This window comes from Nomascus leucogenys, chromosome 8 (assembly GCF_006542625.1).
Source record: "Nomascus leucogenys isolate Asia chromosome 8, Asia_NLE_v1, whole genome shotgun sequence".
NCBI lineage: Eukaryota > Metazoa > Chordata > Mammalia > Primates > Hylobatidae > Nomascus > Nomascus leucogenys.
In genome coordinates, this window is record NC_044388.1 from 45214696 (window position 1) to 45231724 (window position 17029).

Genomic DNA, 17029 nt, shown 5'->3' on the forward strand with positions numbered 1-17029 from the left:
GATTTTAGTATTTGTCATTTACGCATCTCACTGTGCAATTATCCCTGCCTGCAAAGTAGACAAAAGCGAAGTTTTCTTCTGTGGAAAAAATGTTGACAGTTACCTAGCAGGTGTGTATAGGGGAGAAGATACCACTTTGAGAAAAGGAAGCAATTTATTGAAATTACATCATAAGGCAGGGCCACTGTTGCAGCCTGCTCCATTGTCTCATGGGAAAGGAGAAATTACTCACATTAGTAGAGTACATTTTGGAATGATATTCATGATATTCATTGATTTTAGTCATTCAAATTATGTGTTGGCCTCAACCCTAATTAAACAGTTGAGAAAAGAAAGACTATTAATTGTTGAGCATCCATTGTGGGCACAGGATGAGATATTTTAATCAGAAGACACAGGAATAATCTTGCTTCAAGGTTAAAAGAAAAATTACCTGCACAGATAGTAAAAAATCTGCTTTAGAACAATAAAGCAGTTCTTGTTAACAAAATCTGACATCCTGTCTTACTCTTTTATCTGTACACTGTCTTATTGGAGCTGCTCATTTGCTACCAATTCCTTAAATGACACTAGAGCAAGTGTTATAAGGGAGAAAGAATAACCAAAGTAATTTTCAACAGAGGTTGGACAGATAGATGTCTCTAATCATTATTCTTTGATCACAAATGTCATTTGTTCTTAACAGAAGTTTTAAATCCTGGTTTCTTCCCTTACTTAATAGCAATGAAATGTTCTATCAGGTGTTACAAAATTTAAATCATCATATATAAGTGATGAGGGCTTTTCAGAGAAGGCCCGGAAGATATGAGTTTCTGAGTGACAAAAGTAATTTCCTTGGGTAGGTCCTTAGAAGTCAAAGCTTCTATATCAGCTCATTCAACGCAATAGCAAGTGCTGGTTTGGTGCCACCATCTTTTTTTTTTTTTTTTGAGATGAAGTTTTGTTCTTGTTGCCCTGGCTGGAGTGCAGTGTGGCGATCGCTGCAACCCCCACCTCCCAGATTCAAGTGATTCTCCTACCTAAGGCTCATGAGTAACTGGGGTTACAGACATTCTGCCACCACACCCAGCTAATTTTTTGTATTTTTAGTACAGATGGGGTTTCACCATATTGGCCAGGCTGGTCTTGAACTCCTGTCTTCAGGTGATCTACCCTCCTCGGCCTCCCAAAGTGCTGGGATTACAGGCATGAACCACCACGCCTGGTCATTGCCCCCATCTTTTTCATATCTGACATCCCTCCTAGATCCTAAGCCTGCCTTCTTTCTTTCCCAACTCATGTTCCAAGCTACCTTTTTTTTTTTTTTTTTTTTTTTTTAATAAGAGCTCCCCAGAGAACCTACATTGCTGGTGATAACTTGGGCTTGGAAGAACTGCAGGTCCGTGTTGGTGCCCAGTCACCCAACGCCACACTCCTGAGAACTGCTAATAGGACTCCATGACCTTCACCACTGTGAAGGCCCCCAGCACTCTCTTCTGTGATTTCAATGAGTTCAAGAATTTGGGTGCCTTTTTGGGAATCATAGAGCTTTAGGGTTTAGGTGTTTTAAAAATTACCTGAGCACTTTAAGGAAAAAAAAAGCAATTTATTTACTTGTCATTTACTATGGGATTAAGAGCCTAGCACGGAGTGGGTGGGTCACTTAATAAATATTTGCTAAACTATCAACCAAATCAAGGAAAGTTCTGCTGATGTTCCTCCACCATGACACACTATCTCACTGAAAACCTCCAGATCGTGAGTGGACCAGATTTCATCCCCAGAAATAAACTCTCTAGATTCACTCCAGAAATATCACTCGCATGCACCAAAAGGTTGACTAGTTATTTTATACTGAGTTTCTTTAGAGTAAGTTGGAAATGAAAGCTGCCTCTCCAATGTGCACATAGAATGAAGAGCATTGATCGAGTCTTTTTTTAACTTGTGCTGATGTTTTCCTGACATGTGGGTGTGAGAGAGCCTGACCTCCTTCCTATCACCTTTAGAAGGGGTGCAGGAGAGGGTGGTCATTCGATTTCCAGGCTGGGATGACTTTCTCAAATTACACTGTGACCTGATCTCTCCTTTCCATGGGAGGTGTAATTTTACTTTCAGGACTCTCACGGGATGTGGAATACAGAAATGATGACATCTGGTTCCAATAGAAACCTGCATGACTTCCAAACCTTCTGGTATGGAGGATACTGAAAAATCTGAAGCTCCCCCCTACTCAGTTGCCTTGAATAGGAATTACGCTGACCAAAAGCTAGATTTAAAATGAGAAACTTTAACATACGCAGTTAGACCCACCTACACAGAGACTTAAAGTGTCCATTCCAATACAGATACTAAGGGACAACTAGATGCTAATTTAGTAAGCTATGTGGCCATGACATCTGAGTTATCTAGTAAGCTTATGTCATTTAGCACTGGAAAGATGTCAGAAAACAGAATGTATTATTTGAACTTTATCCATGTCCCAGGAAATAAAACCAGAGGTCTGAAACTCATCTATTTAAGGCATTTATAAGATCTTTTTGTTAGAATAGAAATCAGTTCAGTGGTGATGGTTTTAGAAATCAAAAAGAGTAAAGTGCACATGTTATCCTGTTGGGTGTCTTTAGAAGGAAGGGCACTTACATAAGGAAGAGAAAAGACAGATCTGTCTCTGGAGAGTACAATAGCACCAGAGGCTGTAGATATAGAACTTTGAACTAATTGTGTCCTAGAGCTTGAAATATCACCAACATTTCTGAAAGCGAACTTTATAGGTTTTGATTTGTATTTGACTACTCAGCGTGAAATGGACTGAGATTTTTCTGTTACTCTAAAAGCTAAAGAAAAAGCACATGGTTCCTACTTGCTGTTAAGGACTATTGCAGGTAATACATATTACTATTGATGTTTATATAAGTTTATATTCTGAATGAAGTGTACATTGTGGTTACATCTGGCTATTCTTAACATAACATAGAATGATCTAGATAACATTAACTCAAAAAAGAAGAAAAGCCAGGCATGGTGGCTCACTCCTGTAATCCCAGCACTCTGGGAGGCTCAAGCGGGCAGATCACCTGAGGTCAGGAGTTCGAGACCAACCTCACCAACATGGTGAAACCCTGTCTCTACTAAAAAGACAAAAATTTTTAGCTACTCTAGAGGCTGAGGCAGGGGAATCACTTGAACCCAGGAGGCAGAGGTTGCAGTGAGCCGAGATCATGCCACTGCACTCCAGCCTGGGGGACAGAGCAAGACTCTGCCTCAAAAAAAAAAAAAAAGAAGAAGAAAAAAACCCAAAACTCTTTAAAACGTTTATCACTAAATTATTACCTAAATAACAGTGTTTAACACTTAAAGAGATGTCTCCGTCATGCATAGACATCATTTGTTTTTTGAAAAAAATCCTTCCAACTCTGGAAAATACAGCATTTATCAAATGTCATCACTCAGATTTAATCAGTGAATATTGAGATTAGCCAGAATATACTATCAGTGGTAGCATAAAGATTCCTGAGTAGGCAGTGTATATATGTTTAATAATAAAATGAAAAATGTAAATGGGAAGAAAAATAACCTTCCTAAAATCAAAATGGTAAAGAAATTCCACGTAGAGAATCCCACAGGCCACTGGGAGAATGATTTAGGAAATTCATCCAGGAAAATAGTTTCATTTATTTTATTTATTGTCAAGGTTAATACACCATGGTCTCCAGAGAATAATGTGCTAATGGTACATGACTGACAAAATGAACTTGGTAATCAAAGAGCTAGAGGAAGTGGGGAGTCTGAGTGAGAAATTAGGGTGTAATGGCCACATATAATTGAGAGCATTCAAGAAACATTTCTTCTGAGAGTGCAGGACTGAATATAAAGCTTGAGACTGTTGTATAAAACGAGGCAGAAGATCACAAGAAACTCAGAATGAGAATCGTCTTTCGAGACCTTTCCTGGATCACTTCTTCTACCCCGCAGCTTCACTGAGATCCACTGGGGTTCTAAACCCTGAGCAGGCCAGAACTTTGTGAGAATCCATAAACCCCAATCTTGGGTAAGAAGCTAGCCATGCAAGGAAAAATTCTGGGCATTTTCATAATTTTGAGACAGAAGTATTGAGGGTTACACCTCAGCATTCATCTACCCATTCCTCAGGGCCCATTTAGTACTTATAATTATTATTATTGTTGTTTTTGTTCTTAAAACTCAATCCTCACTATAGTCAGTTTGGGTAGGTACTTTTTATAACTATTACATTTCACAAATATGGAAACTAAGCCATAATGATGTATTTAGGTATCTGTTCAAGGTCACAGAACTAGTAGATAGGTTCAGGACTGAACCCAGCCAGTCTCATTCCCAATACACATTACTGCACCCACTCCACAATAACCTTTCTTGATGGCTCCAGGCAGATGCAATTACTTCTTCCCCTGAATTCTACCCATGTTTTGCACCTCTTGTACTCACCATATCACACGTTGACGTTAACTGTAATCACTACTTGTTGCATCTCCTCAACTAGATTATTAATTTGTTAAAAGGTACAATCATCTCTATAATCACCTTGCATTGCCCCTAGGGCCTGTTTTAATGTCCCAAACATAGTCAGTACTCAACGGATTTTGATTATGGGATTAAATTAAATGGGATGAGGGTGCTGATTTGTCCATAATTCACACCCCAACTCCATCTACAAAATGAAAATCCCAGCCAAAATGAGCTCTTATCCTCTACCCCAAAGAGAAGTGATAGATAACTGATTCAGGAACACAATCAAGGGCATGTCCATTCCCAGCTTATCTTCTCTCCCTACTTCCCCAGCAAAATCTAATTAAATGAAGTGACATTTCTCATTTATTTAATTCAATTGCCGGGTATTCCACAAGCCACAACCTCTAAGAGAACAGAGAAATATTGGCTAAACTCAAAATTCTACCAAAGTTTTTGTAAAAATCAATCTCAGCTATAGATGGTTTACAAATGGACATATTTTAATTTCTTATAAAATTTGGTGAAACATTTGAGAAGGCGCTACACTAACTTACAGAAGACCCAGAATGAGGATAAGTCCAGCAGCCTGGGCTGCTCAGAGGAGGAGCCAGGATCTCCTTTAGAACCTTCTTGACTCCCTCTTACCCATCCCTGTTTGCCTGAGAAGTCATTAGATTTTGTGCTCTGTATTCATAGTAGGAAATAAAGTGAAAATAAGCTCCTTTCTTCACTTTCTCCCTGTAAAACCGAATTTATTGCTTCTGCCCCAAGTCATAACCACCTGAACAGCCCTATTGCCTTTAACGTAAGGACCGGAAAAAGAGGCCTCCACAATCTTATTCTTTGTAGTAGGCCTAGCTGGACCCAAATGGAGGGTGGGTCAGCTTCTAGGCCACCGTGCAGTAAAGAAGAAAGCACTGGAGAAGAAAGATTTTACAGACAACCTTCTGCCAGCTGGAAAATATAAAAACACTAAAGAAATTTCAGTTAAACTTTAAGGTTATAACATTAGAGATTGTTGGAATTGATTGGAACCTCGACTACTCTGTATTCCAACCCCTCACATTTCAAATGAAGACACTAAAACTCAGTGAGGGAACTTGTTTTGTTCAAATCCACAAAGGAAAAGAAAGAACAAATGACACATGTAATAATGTGAACAACTCTCAAAAACATTATGTTGAGCAGAAGCAGCCAGAGAAAAAAGAAAGCATGCCGTATCATTCCATTAAGTTCTAGAATAGACAAGACTAGGCTACAGTGATAGAAATCAGATAATGGTTAGCTGTGATGGGGATAGGAAATTGGGCAAAAAGGGGTCCAAGAGAACCTTTGGTGGTTATGAAAATGTTCTATATCTTGATTGGGCTGATGGTTGCATGGTGTAGATGACTGTCAAAACCCATCAAATTGCGTAGCTGAAATCTATGCATAGCATTGTATTCAACTGCAGCTCAATCGGTTTATTTAAAAGTAACTTGTGGGGCCACGTGCAGTGGCTCGTGCCTATAATTCCAGCACTGTGAGAGATTGAGGCAAGAGGATTGCTTGAGACAAGGAGTTTGAGACCAGACTGGGCCACACGGCAAAACCCCATCTCTACTAAAAATACAAAAAGTTAACCAGGTATGGTGATGTGCGCCTGAAGTCCCAGCTACTCTAGAGGCTGAGGTGGGAGGATCATTTAAGTCGAGGAAGTGGAGGTTGCAGTGAGCTGAGATGGAACCACTGCACTCTAGCCTGGGCAACAGAGAGCAACCCTGTCTCCAAAGAACAACAACAACAGAAAAAAAAAAAAAAAAAAAAACTTGTTAAGTTTTTAAAGCCACTCAGGATCTCAGGATGTGAGAGACAGGGCTGACCCTGGGACTCTGGCCATCTGCTTCCCAGGCCAGGTCTATATGGCTCCACCACTCTCCTTCCTGTTCTTTTCTTTCTTGATGCAAATAAACTTCTCAGAACCACATCGGGTAATGGCCTTGCACCCCTGGAGATTGGTACTGGAGGACTAATCTGAAGCAGCATCGTAAGAACATGAGAGGTATTCCATGGGGTTCACAATTAAAGCTGAGATATTAAATCATCAGCTCGGAACCACTCTGGAGGCAATCATGACTCACGCAAATTTCAAGCAAGACAAAATAATGATTATAGGTCCCCCAAGAAGGAAGCAGGGAGGAAATGAATGAGCTAAACAATATTAGGTGTCATTGGTTAATTTTAGAAGTGATATGAAAGAATGAACATGCTCCCCATTTAGTTCTTTTCAAGTCTGCAGAACACCTCATCTAGTCACATACTGTAATTATAATGTATCCCTAGGTACAGCCTGTATAGCGAAAGCATGCAAGTGCAACTTAGGAAAAAGAGAGCTGCTCAAATTGCCTGTGTATTAGTGCTGTAGATACAGAGAGATATATACAGTCTTTTTTGGCATCTCTGAAATTCTCTCTAAAAGCTACTGCCTTTTCCATGTGAGAAGTTAGAGCCGATTTCTTCTGATGCCTTCCTCATAGAAGGGATGGTTCTTAACAGTAGTGGACTAAAGTGTTCTACCAATTAAAGACAGGGCTAGGTAGAAAGCACCCTTTGGCCCAAAGGCTGTGACACAGCCTCATTCCTGCCATTGTCACAGTGATGCTGATTATGCAGATAGTCCTTAGCTAGAAAGACTTGATGACACACCACAAGTCTTACTTTCAGGGAGAAGAGCTATTTTTTACATTCGGAATTATAAAATGGGGCAAGCAAAGAATTAGCAATGGGTTCCAGATTTCACTCTTTATTCAGAGCTTTACTAGCAGCTTACAAATGATTATCAGCTGAAGAGAAATAACTTTACATTCTTTGGAAAAGGTAGCTCTATTTTCAATATTTTCTTATGGCCTGTTATCTCAAAACTTTACTGGTGATACATATTTTTTATTTTTCAGAAAAAAAAATGCTTTCTCATGAAAAGCACAATATCGAAGTCTCAGGTTTCTTGGTTATTGGGGTTCTTGGTTAATATCAGTAAACTATATTGAAAATTCTACAAAGAATATTAATATGTTTAGCTTTTGAAATCCATGCATGATTTATGGTTTGTTTGATTGTTTTCAAAGAGAACATCTTCTCAAGCTTTTAAGCTGCTTCTATTTTTTATTAAATATAGAAGGTTCTTTGTGGTTCACGTATCTTACAAAAGTGTCTTATTTATTACTGTGCAACCCTCAGCTGACTCACTAGTATGCTGAATGTGGGAAGTGAATTCCAAAATATTTAAAACAAAGATACTCCATCCCTGAAAATTAGTCTGAACATTCATTCAAGTACTTCCCAAATAAATGAGTATAATGGGGAAATAAATAATACAAGCCCTTTGTCATGAGGATTCATGCCAGTTGGGAAAAAACCTCAGAGAAACAAATGGATATTACGCGTTAAGGCCTCTTCTCAAAGGAAGAAGCAGATTTAGAATTTACTACTAATTTTTGGTCAGTCTGATTTATTATCTTAGACACTTGTATCTCATTTTCTACCAACTGAAGTATCAAAGTAAGTAATGACAACTTTCATATCCTTTATTTCTAGGTAACATAATGTCCTGAGGCCTGGAGTGTTCCCTAAGCTCAAATTTAAGTATATTAATGGGGAATTGTTCATTAGTCTATGGTACATACTCACAGCGCCCTTACATTTTATTTTAATCATTTGTACTAATTGACAGACTATATTCCCTGGAAGCTCTGAAAAATCTACTAATAGGCAATTGCTTTAAATATTGCCATGAGCATTTGCATTTCCAAACCTTTAATCTCATCAGATAGTTAATATTTCTCTTGCTGTTTAACAATGGAGACAAATTTGACTGCCATTATACTGTTTACAGCTTTTGCCCAAAAATGTAAAAGACCATGTTACTACCAGCAAAGAGCAATCTGACAATTACAATTTGATTAGTTATCGTAATAGTAGTAGTAATAAGGGCATATGACCTGACTCTTGCCTCTGCTAACAATTACTTTTAGGGCCTTGGAAAAGTCATTTAACTTCTCTGAGACTCAATTTTCTAACCTATAACCTGAAGATAAGAACATCTGGCCAACTACAAGAATGCTGTGCATTTTAGATATGATAGTACTTTCAGAACAATAAAATTTGTTGCTGTACTCCAGAGGCTCACAAGTTACACTCCAGTTATCCATGGTGGCATCATCTCTATCGTCATCATCACCTGGGCAGGCATTGTAAGCAGTGGCTTAGTAAAATGTGTCTAAAGGGTTGCCTAAAATGTATCATAATGTGGGTGGTTTACAGCAGAAATTCATTCTTTCCGTAAGAGAAGAATTAATCACAATCTCTGGAGGCCAGAAGTGGGAAATCAAGGTGTCAGCTTCCTCACTCTCCCTCCAAAGGCTCTAGGAGTGAATCCTTCCTCGATTCTTCCAGTTCCTGGTGATTCCTTGGTTTGTGGAAACGTAACTCCAATTTCTGCCTTCATCTGCACTTAGCCTTCTTCTCTGTGTATCCAAATCTCCCTTTCCTTTCTCTTTTAAAGCCACCAGGCATTGGATTTAAGGCTTACTGTAGATTTAGGATGACTTCATCTTGAGAATCTTAACTGATTACATCTACAAAGACCCTATTTACATCTAAGGCTGACCCACCAAGTGCATGGCCATGTCCCCAGACTGAGAACCAGCTCACTAAGCTCACCTTCAGCAAAGCCACACCACTGCCACCACAAACTCCCACAGCTGAGGTCACTGAGGCATTTACAATGTCACTACTGTTAATTACAGCTGGAGAAACTATGCAGAGACCATACTGCTGTGTTTACCTAGAATCAAAGTCACTACACTCTATTCTACTGAGACCCTGGGATCCATCTACAGGAAAAATACTTTTCTATGAAAGCTATTCCATAAAATTGGAAGAGGTGACTATTCTACTGAATGCACAGTTATCAATGTAGAGACATAAAAAACATGAAAAGTGAAGGAAACATGACACCTCCAAAGGATCATAATTCCCCAGTAATAGAGCCATAAAAAATGAAATTACAAAATGCCAGAAAAGGAATTCAAAATAAAAATCTTAAGGAAATTCAGTGAGATACGAGAGAATACAGATAGACAATTCAACAAAATTGGAAAAACAATTCATTATCAGAATGAGAAATTCAACAAAAAGTTAGATATCTCAAGAAAGATAACCAAACAAATCTTGGCAATGACAAATTCAATGAATAAAATAAAAAGCACCATCAAGAATTAAAAAAAACAAACCAGCTCAAGCAGAAGAAATAATTTCTAAGCTTGAAGACACACCTTTTGAAATAACTCAGGCAGACAAAATAGAAAAATAATAAAGAATAAAAAAGATGAAGAGAAGCGTCTGTTCATGTCCTTTGCCCACTTTTTGATGGGGTTGTTTGTTTTTTTCTTGTAAATTTGTTTGAGTTCATTGTAGATTCTGGATATTAGCCCTTTGTCAGATGAGTAGGTTGCAAAAATTTTCTCCCATTCTGTAGGTTGCCTGTTCACTCTGATGGTAGTTTCTTTTGCTGTGCAGAAGCTCTTTAGTTTAATTAGATCCCATTTGTCAATTTTGGCTTTTGTTGCCATTGCTTTTGGTGTTTTAGACATGAAGTCCTTGCCCACGCCTATGTCCTGAATGGTATTGCCTAGGTTTTCTTGTAGGAGTTTAATAGTTTTAGGTCTAACATTTATGTCCTTAATCCATCTTGAATTAATTTTTGTATAAGGTGTAAGGAAGGGATCCAGTTTCAGCTTTCTACATATGGCTAGCCAGTTTTCCCAGCACCATTTATTAAATAGGGAATCCTTTCCCCATTTCTTGTTTTTGTCAGGTGTGTCAAAGATCAGATAGTTGTAGATATGCGGCATCATTTCTGAGAGCTCTGTTCTGTTCCATTGATCTATATCTCTGTTGTGGTACCAGTACCATGCTGTTTTGGTTACTGTAGCCTTGTAGTATAGTTTGAAGTCAGGTAGCGTGATGCCTCCAGCTTTGTTCTTTTGGCTTAGGATTGACTTGGCGATGCGGGCTCTTTTTTGGTTCCATATGAACTTTAAAGTAGTTTTTTCCAATTCTGTGAAGAAAGTCATTGGTAGCTTGATGGGGATGGCATTGAATCTATAAATTACTTTGGGCAGTATGGCCATTTTCACGATATTGATTCTTCCAACCCATGAGCATGGAATGTTCTTCCATTTGTTTGTATCCTCTTTTATTTCATTGAGCAGTGGTTTGTAGTTCTCCTTGAAGAGGTCCTTCACATCCCTTGTAAGATGGATTCCTAGGTATTTTATTCTCTTTGAAGCAATTGTGAATGGGAGTTCACTCATGATTTGGCTCTCTGTTTGTCTGTGATTGGTGTACAAGAATGCTTGTGATTTTTGTACATTGATTTTTACAGACACTTCTCAAAAGAAGACAGATATGCAGCCAAAAAACACATGAAGAAATGCTCATCATCACTGGCCATCAGAGAAATGCAAATCAAAACCACAGTGAGATACCATCTCACACCAGTTAGAATGGCCATCATTAAAAAATCAGGAAACAACAGGTGCTGGAGAGGATGTGGAGAAATAGGAACACTTTTACACTGTTGGTGGGACTGTAAACTAGTTCAACCATTGTGGAAGTCAGTGTGGCGATTCCTCAGGGATCTAGAACTAGAAATACCATTTGACCCAGCCATCCCATTACTGGGTATATACCCACAGGACTATAAATCATGCTGCTATAAAGACACATGCACACGTATGTTTATTGCGGCACTATTCACAATAGCAAAGAGTTGGAACCAACCCAAATGTCCAACAACAATAGACTGGATTAAGAAAATGTGGCACATATACACCATGGAATACTATGCAGCCATAAAAAATGATGAGTTCGTGTCCTTTGTAGGGACATGGATGAAACTGGAAAACATCATTCTCAGTAAACTATCACAAGGACAAAAAATCAAACACCGCATGTTCTCACTCATAGGTGGGAATTGAACAATGAGAACTCATGGACACAGGAAGGGGAACATCACACTCCGGGGACTGTTGTGGGGTGGGGGGAGGGGGGAGGGACAGCATTAGGAGATATACCTAATGCTAAATGATGAGTTAATGGGTGCAGGAAATCAACATGGCACATGGATACATATGTAACAAACCTGCACATTGTGCACATGTACCCTAAAACCTAAAGTATAATAAAAAAAATAAATAAATAAATAAATAAATAAATAAAAAGATGAAGAAAGCCTAAAAACATACGGGAAACCATAACACAAATATTTGTATTATGGGAGTTCAAGAAGGAGTAGAGATGGGAAAATGTGTAGAAAACCTATTTAATGAAATAACAGCTAAAAATTTATCAAATCTTCAGAGATACATAAATAACCAGATAAACACAGCTCAAAAGTTCCCAAATAGATTAAATCCAAAAAGGTCCTCCCTGAGGCACATTATAGTCAAACTGTCAAAAGTCAAAGACAAAGAGAGAATTCTAAAAACAACAAGAGAAACGCATCAGGTCATATGTAAAGGAATCTCCATCAGACTAACAACCGATTTATTAGCAGAAACCTCACAGGCCAGGAGAGAATGGGATGACATATTTGAAGTGCTGAAAGGAAAAAAAAAAAAAAAAGTCAGTCAAGAATACTATACCCTGGAAGGCTATTCTTCAGAAATGAAGTTCCTAAACAAGCAAAAACTGAAGAAATTAATCATCACCAGACCAGCCTTACAAAAAATGTTTAAGGAAGTCCTACGTCTAGAAATAAAAGAAGAATAACTACCATTATAAAAATATGTGAAAGTATCTCACTGGTGGGACAGACAAACAAAAGAGAAAGGTAAAGGAATCAAACCTTATCACTACGGAAAACCACCAAGCTGCAAAGATAAACAATAAATCCAAAATCTAAAAATAGAACTACCATACGATCCAGTAATTCCACTACTGGGTATGTATCCAAAGGAAAGAAATTCAGTGTATTTAAGAAATGGCAGCTGGGTGTGGTGGCTCACACCTGTAATCCCAGCACTTTGGGAGGCTGAGGTGGGCAGATCACCTGAGGTCAGGAGTTCAAGACCAGCCTGGCCAATATGGTGAAACCCTGTCCCTACTAAAAATACAAAAATTAGCCAGGCATGATGGTGGGTGCCTGTAATCTCAGCTACCTGGGAGGCTGAGACAGGAGAATCGCTTGAACACAGGAGGCAGAAGTTGCAGTGAGCCGAGACTGTGCCATTGCACGCTAGCCTGGGGAACAAGAGTGAAACTCCGTCTCAAAAAAAAAAGAGATGTCTGTGCTCCCATTTCTGTTGTAGCAGTATTCACAAGAGCCAAAATATGGAATCAACCTAAGTGTCCATCAGTAGATGAATGGGTAGGGAAAATGTCACCTATATAAAGACATGTAATACTATTCAGCCATTAAAAAGAATGAACTCTTTTTATTCATGGAAACATGGATAAGCCAGGAGGACATTATGTTAAGTGAAATAGCCTGGCACAGAAAGAAGATCTACATCTTCTCACTCATATGAAAGCTAAAAGAGTTGATCTCATAGGAGTAGATTCAAATCGTTGTTACTAGAGGCTGAAAAGAATAGTGGGAGAGGGGAGAGGAAAATATTGGTTAATAGATACAAAATTCCACCTAGATAAAAGAAACAAGTTTTAGCGTTCTACAAAAATGTATTGCATGTTTGCAAATAGCTAGAAGAGAGGATTGTAAATGTTCCCAATATAAAGAAATGATAAATGTTTGAGGTGATGAATTTGCTAATTATAAATATATATCAAAATATCACACTAGGTCCCATAAATATGTACAATTATGTATCAATTATAAACAATAATAGATTGTAATTATTATTTAATTTAGTAATTAATTTTAACAATGAAATTATTAAATAATCAAATTTGTTCTAGTATCCCAAAACAATAAATTCTTAGGAATAAATCTAAATAAAGATGTTTAAGACCTCTACAAAGAACTCTACAAAACACTATTGAAAGAATTAAAGAAGATATAAACAAACGCTGGTATGTACCATGATTATGGATTAGAAAACTCAGTATTTTGAAGGATTTTTTGAGGAAGTTGACAAGCTGATTCTAAAAATTATAGGGAAACGCAAAGAGGAAAGAACAGTGAAGACAGTCTTGAATAAGAAGATACAATTAGAAGATTTACTCTATCAGATATCAAGACACTGTAAAACTATAGGAAATAAGTAATGTGACATTAGCATAAAAAAGAAATATAACACTGAGACAGAATATAGAGACAGACACACATGTACACATATTTGTAAGTCACCTGTTTCACAAAAAAGGTCTATGATGGTCTTTTCAGTAAATAGTATTGGATTAATTGGTATCTGTATGGAAAAAAAATCATGAAGCTTGATCTCTCCCTCACACTATGCATAAAATTAACACTAGGTGGATCAAAGACCTATATTTGTAAGGAAACCAACATAATATCATAGGAGATTATCTTATCGACCTCGGGATAAGCAGAGCATTCTTAAATAGCACTCAAAAAACTTTAACCATAAAAAAGGACTGATGAATTAGACTTCCTTAAAAATTAGACACTTCTACAACTTACTAAAAAAATTTTGATTTTTATAAACAGACAAAAGAATTGAACAATCATTTAACATTTATTCTCTCTCTTCTCTCTCTCTCTCAATCTCAATCTCAATCACAAGCATGCCCGCACATGATATGCAAATTAGGTCTAAGGGAAGATAAAACAGGCATGTGAAACAGGACAGTATAATTATTTTCTTCACAAACAGAGCAGCTTCGTGCTTTTGAGTTAGAAATGAAAAACATCTTATTTATAGGAAAGAAGGCAGCACTATAAGAGATGTTTCCTTCTGAAACCTTGTGTATTTAAATCACTTCAAGGAAGTGGAACCCTCTTTTCAAAATGCACATACTACTCTCTGTTGGCTCTCATTCCAAGCCTAAGTTCGTGGTAACTGAATGACATGGAGTAAGTAGAGACATAAGTCAGACACCACTGTGATCAGTGCTGGCTCTGCCATCTGCTGTCAGGATGACAGTGGGCAAGTCACTTAACCTCTCTGAGCATGCATTAGTTTTCTCATGTAAGATAACAGGTCAATAATATTAATATTTATCTCAAGGGTAGTTAAGGGAATTAAATGAGATAATAGATGTGAAAATACCTAGCACAGATTCCAGCCCATGAAGTTACGTATGTACAGAATAGAGAAGAGAGACATTTTTCTGAATCTGGAGATACTATCTATATTAGTTATTTAAATAATTCATACCATTTAAAGTCATCATTGTTTATCTTTTTCTATGTATTGAGCGATGAATACATGCTCCCAAAAAGTTATCTTTTATTGTTGCAGGTATTTGTGTGTCTGTCTGCACATCAGATACAGGTTAATTCAAATGTGTAAGGTGCCTGTAACAAAATGTTACTTAGAGAAATGATGAAAACAGCTTGGGGGAATGAGCAGTATCCAATAATCAATACAAGAACTCTAGTATTCCATAACAAATCAAGAAAAACCTTCTTTTTGAAGAATTATTCCAATAAGAGTCCTCCGGGTGGACCAGAGTAATGCAAGCCATGGAACTGGCTTTGACTCACAAGAGAATATTGAGGAGAAAACTGAGAGTCAATAACTAACTTTGGGTTTAAATTTTCTCACCTGAGCTAGACTCCCTGTGATGTACATCTTTACAACATCTTTGCAAAACAATTTCTTTGCTTGTAATGCTCCATTTCATACTCCTGCTTAGAAAATGGTTACTCATCTTTTGAAATCACATATTCATTTAATCAAAAAAGTGTATAAAGACCCTAAAATATATCTGGTGCTGTACTAGGAAACAAGGATATTGTGTTGAGCAAAATCAGACCATAACCTCATCCTTATGCACCAGCCTCTGCACTAGTGTCCCCTAAAGCTTGCCCTGGATTGCTCCCTCGGCCATGCTTAAAGCTCCGGGTGCACACGTGGCATTAGAGAACAATCTATGGGTTTACACAGCTGCTTCCTCAGCCTGGCAGGGGGAAGAGGAAGGACTCAATGTATTCATCTTTTTTTTTTTTTTTTTTTTTGAGATGAAGTCCTGCTCTGTCACCCAGGCTGGAGTGCAGTGGCCCGATCTTGGCTTACTGCAATCTCCACCTCCTGGGTTCAAGAGATTCTCCTGCCTCAGCCTCCCGAGTAGCTGGGACTACAGGCACATGCCACCACTCCAGGCTCAATTTTTGTATTTTTAGTGGAGACAGGGTTTCACCGTGTTGGCCAGGATGGTCTCTATCTCCTGACCTCGTGATCCTCCCACCTCAGCCTCCAAAAATGCTGGGACTACAGGCGTGAGCAACCGCGCCCAGCCTATTCGTCTTTTCTTCCCTAGTGCACAGCTTGGAGTATGAGACATAGTGGGCTCTAGACAAATGTTTGTTAAATTAGCATTCATAATTCATGAGGTCTTGATACAGTTCAATCTGTTAAATGATCCTCCTAATGAATATTAGAAAAATGAAAACAATTATGCTCAGGAAAATTACATCTTTTTGAGACATTCTTTCCTTTTTTCATATATTTTATTAGCATCTTATTAACAGTCCTAGCAGCTGGTTTAAAAATGTCCAGTGGTTTTTAAAGAGCTGCATAGTAAAAATATAGGTGAAACGGTGCCTGGTGAGACTTTCTCAGTTTAAAATTATGAGAGTATTTGAAAAAAATGGAATAAGTTTCCATTCACTTGGAAATAGTTATGTATATAAATGACTTAATATCCTGGGGGATTTGTTATGTTTCTATAATAATCAATAATATTCATCCAGAAAGGGAAAACGGTAGAAGACATTCATAGAATTTGTCATCAAAGTTTGGTACATCCTACAAATAAGAATAATATTATTGATTTTAAAACACTTAGCATAGATTTTAATATGTCCTAATTTCATAAAAGTATGCTAAACTGTCCTTGAAAAAATGAAAAAAAGAGATTCTTATTACTCATGCCAAATAAAAGGAAGAAGCCATTTTTCAAGTGAGCATAAATATCATGCGAACTTTGAAGCAAAAGAGATGTAATTTCCACTCTACTTATTTAGAAATAGATGAAATGTTGAGCCTTTAGTCATCTTACTAAAAATTACATCGAAGAAACTGAAGAGTGAAAGCACAAAAGTACCTACTTGGTCTGGTGTTTAGATCCTTTCAGATGGGCATGATACTGTTCTATTGAGTTTAGGGAGACACTGCAGATGGTACATCTGTAATTGCGCCTCAGACCTGTGGACAACAGACAGACCTAGTTAGCTGCATCCAGTCATCAACCACCTGAAATGAATCCTAGCGTCTCCAGAAGTTCAGGGACACAGTGTCAGAGAGAACTCCTGATCTGCCCCACCAACACTTCAACCCTTCCTTGCAGAACACAGCAAACAGGTCTCTTAGCAGAAGTGTAATTATGAATATGTTAGAAGCAGCTTATTTCATTTCTGGAAGGCTTAAATTATTAG

At 37.8% G+C, this 17029-nt stretch overlaps 1 protein-coding gene across 1 annotated transcript in view; it reads right to left on the reverse strand.

Moving 5' to 3' along the window:
* ZMAT4 (zinc finger matrin-type 4) overlaps window positions 1–17029 on the reverse strand; it is a 234859-nt gene that overhangs the window by 34117 nt on the left and 183713 nt on the right. Inside the window, exon 5 of the mRNA XM_030818372.1 lies at window positions 16703–16799. Within this exon, the coding sequence (XP_030674232.1) occupies window positions 16703–16799 (97 nt within the window). The remainder of the gene's footprint in view (window positions 1–16702; window positions 16800–17029) is intronic.